Raw genomic sequence first — 2,500 nt, 5'->3', positions numbered from 1 at the left:
CGGTGGCTCTCTCCATCCAGGTGTATAAATGGGTACCGGCGAAATGCTGGGGGTAACCCTGCGATGGACTAGCATCCCATCCAGGGGGGAGTAGAAATACTCCTAGTCGCTTCATGCTAATGAAACCGGAGATAAGTGCCGGCCTGATGGGCCTTCTGGCTCGTAAGCAAAGACTTTTAAATGACAATACACTACTGAGACAACCACTTCAAACATTGGAATTGTAAACTGTATTTAAATGAAGCTAACCCTGACAATTTACTGACAGCTAACCGAACAAAAAGGCTTGATTACTAAGAATGGCATCGACCGCCCAAAATGACAACGACCGTTTACGAAACGGAAATTGACGTTGCCAACAAGCAAGAAACATACCTCTGCTTACCTCTGTAACAACCGATGTCATCTCATCCACAAATTTCCACTCACTGCGTGACATGTTACAGCGCGCATCATAACTCTCATCCCCCGGACTCATTGCTGCGTCAAAAGTGCATATCGAGCTATTTTGAGAACATATCCAGGCCGGCTCTGCCGTGATGATACCGGTAACCATGACCGCCCAGCCAAATAGCAGAGCAGTGAGCAAGTTAAACAGAATCAGGAGGCGTTTTTGAAACCACCCAAAACTGCCCACTTTCTCCAACACATCATCGGCAGTTAGAGCCATCACCTAAAACTACAAATCGTTCAGCAAATTACGTTTCAGTAAAACCAACTGTACGATGCTCTAAATTTTCCATGTATTATAGATGGCACGATTGTTAGCAGCCGTGGCGGATATAGGGCGGGTTGTATAAATTCAACATGAAAATACATTTGACATAATGTTGTCAGTACTGTTGTCAGTACGTAAGTAGTTAAGTAAGTCACTTTATTTACCCACATCTTGCAAATGAGCAAATGTTCGTTTAAGGCAAATATCCAGTTACACTTAACAAAATTTTAGTTTCTAAAGAAAGTGTGGTATTGAGTTGATAAACATCGAGTAACTACCGTGAAAGATTTGGAAAGCTGACGTTTCGAGCGTTAGCCCTTCGTCGGAGCGAATAGAGGAATTGTACTTGTTGTAGGTTTATATGTGTGCGTAGGAGCTTTGCTATTGGTAGAAATAGGGTGACGTGAATTTGTGAGTAGATTAATGGAATGAGAGGCGTTCATTGATTCCGTGTGGATAGAGGATGAGGACAGCTTCATTCGTTTGAGATTTTTTTTTCTAAACATTGGGAGCGATTCTGAAAATACTGTCACAATGGTTGGCGGCCTGGAAAGAGAAAGAGTGTGCCTTGAACGAAGAATTTGGTCGGGGAAGTACAAGCTTGAAGTGTCTCCGAAGGCCGCGTCATCTTAGATGAAATCAACACAATTTCGAATTTATAACTAGCATTAGTATTCAGTTTAATAGACCAATTTCGATATATTGAAATTCATCCAAAACAAAAGGCATCATCTCGAGGCTCTGGGGAATAAACTCATACAAATCCTTATATTTATTCTACTCCCCCCTATGAGTCCCTCCCACGGGTTTTGGGGAAGAAGTAAACATGGCTAATTTCAACTGGGGAAAAGGGGAACAATGACGAAATATCTTACAGAACAAGAGAACAAAAACAATTTTAGGGACCAAAAGGCTGGGAACAAGTTTGAAAGTAATTTCCGGAACAAGGGAAGTTCAACACAAGACTGGGAGCCCGGACCGTATGTGTGAAAATCTTGTTATCTTTTGAATCCTTCCCACCAATCAATGACATTGGATTCAAAAATTCCCGGATGTCCTTTAGGTCATAAGGAAGGGGTCCAGTGATGTACCTCGTAGATTAGTGCAGGGAGCTATGTGGATACGAGGCACTATCGGCACTATAATAGGGATAACAACTGAGGAGAAAGGTGAGCGCACTTAATAGTTAAATACAGACGTTGTGAGCCTATTATGACTGATATAAAGTTTCGCGATACGAGAATGTCGGGAATTTACATACTTAAAAAAATAGCATGCAATGAATTATATCTACAGAAAAAAATATAACTTTCATTTTAACATATCTGAATGTGAACAATTTTGCAACCTAAAATACCTTCATATCAAAATTTTGCGTTTAATCAAGAAATTCTCAAAATATTTTTCAGTGCATTTTACCAGTATATTCACTATGACCTCTTCAGCCGTCTCTTACTTCGCATATTTACGACTCACTGCGAAATAACCCTCCGAATACTTGTAACGATCAGCGTCTCGCCTAGCTTCGCAGTTTAATCAAGGCGAAATGTCTGTCTGAATATTTGGAACGATCCCGTAACTTCGCAGTTTAATTCATGCAGTAACTGCGAAATGTCCATAGGAAAAGTGAAGTGACCTCTGACTTCGCTGTTTGTTGACTGGGAAATACCCAATAGAATAAAAATGAAATTACGAGATAGTGAACTCGAAACTTAAGGCACTTGCATCAATTGAATAGTACCTGTCAAATTTCAAAATGGTATTTTCCGCTTAGGCCAATTG

General features: G+C 40.6%; 1 protein-coding gene across 4 annotated transcripts in view; it reads right to left on the bottom strand.

Annotated features, from left to right (window-relative positions):
• The window catches only part of LOC138021490 (organic cation transporter protein-like), a 24,823-nt gene that overhangs the window by 18,780 nt on the left and 3,543 nt on the right, over positions 1-2,500 (bottom strand). For all 4 annotated transcript variants that reach the window (XM_068868376.1, XM_068868373.1, XM_068868375.1 and 1 more), the window contains exon 2: positions 386-679. In XM_068868376.1, coding sequence (XP_068724477.1) covers positions 386-670 — 285 coding nt within the window. In that variant the 5' untranslated portion in view covers positions 671-679. The remainder of the gene's footprint in view (positions 1-385; positions 680-2,500) is intronic.

Source organism: Montipora capricornis, chromosome 10 (genome assembly GCF_036669925.1).
Source record: "Montipora capricornis isolate CH-2021 chromosome 10, ASM3666992v2, whole genome shotgun sequence".
NCBI lineage: Eukaryota > Metazoa > Cnidaria > Anthozoa > Scleractinia > Acroporidae > Montipora > Montipora capricornis.
Note: the sequence above shows the minus strand (reverse complement) of the source record. Positions and strands in the feature narration are given on the sequence as shown.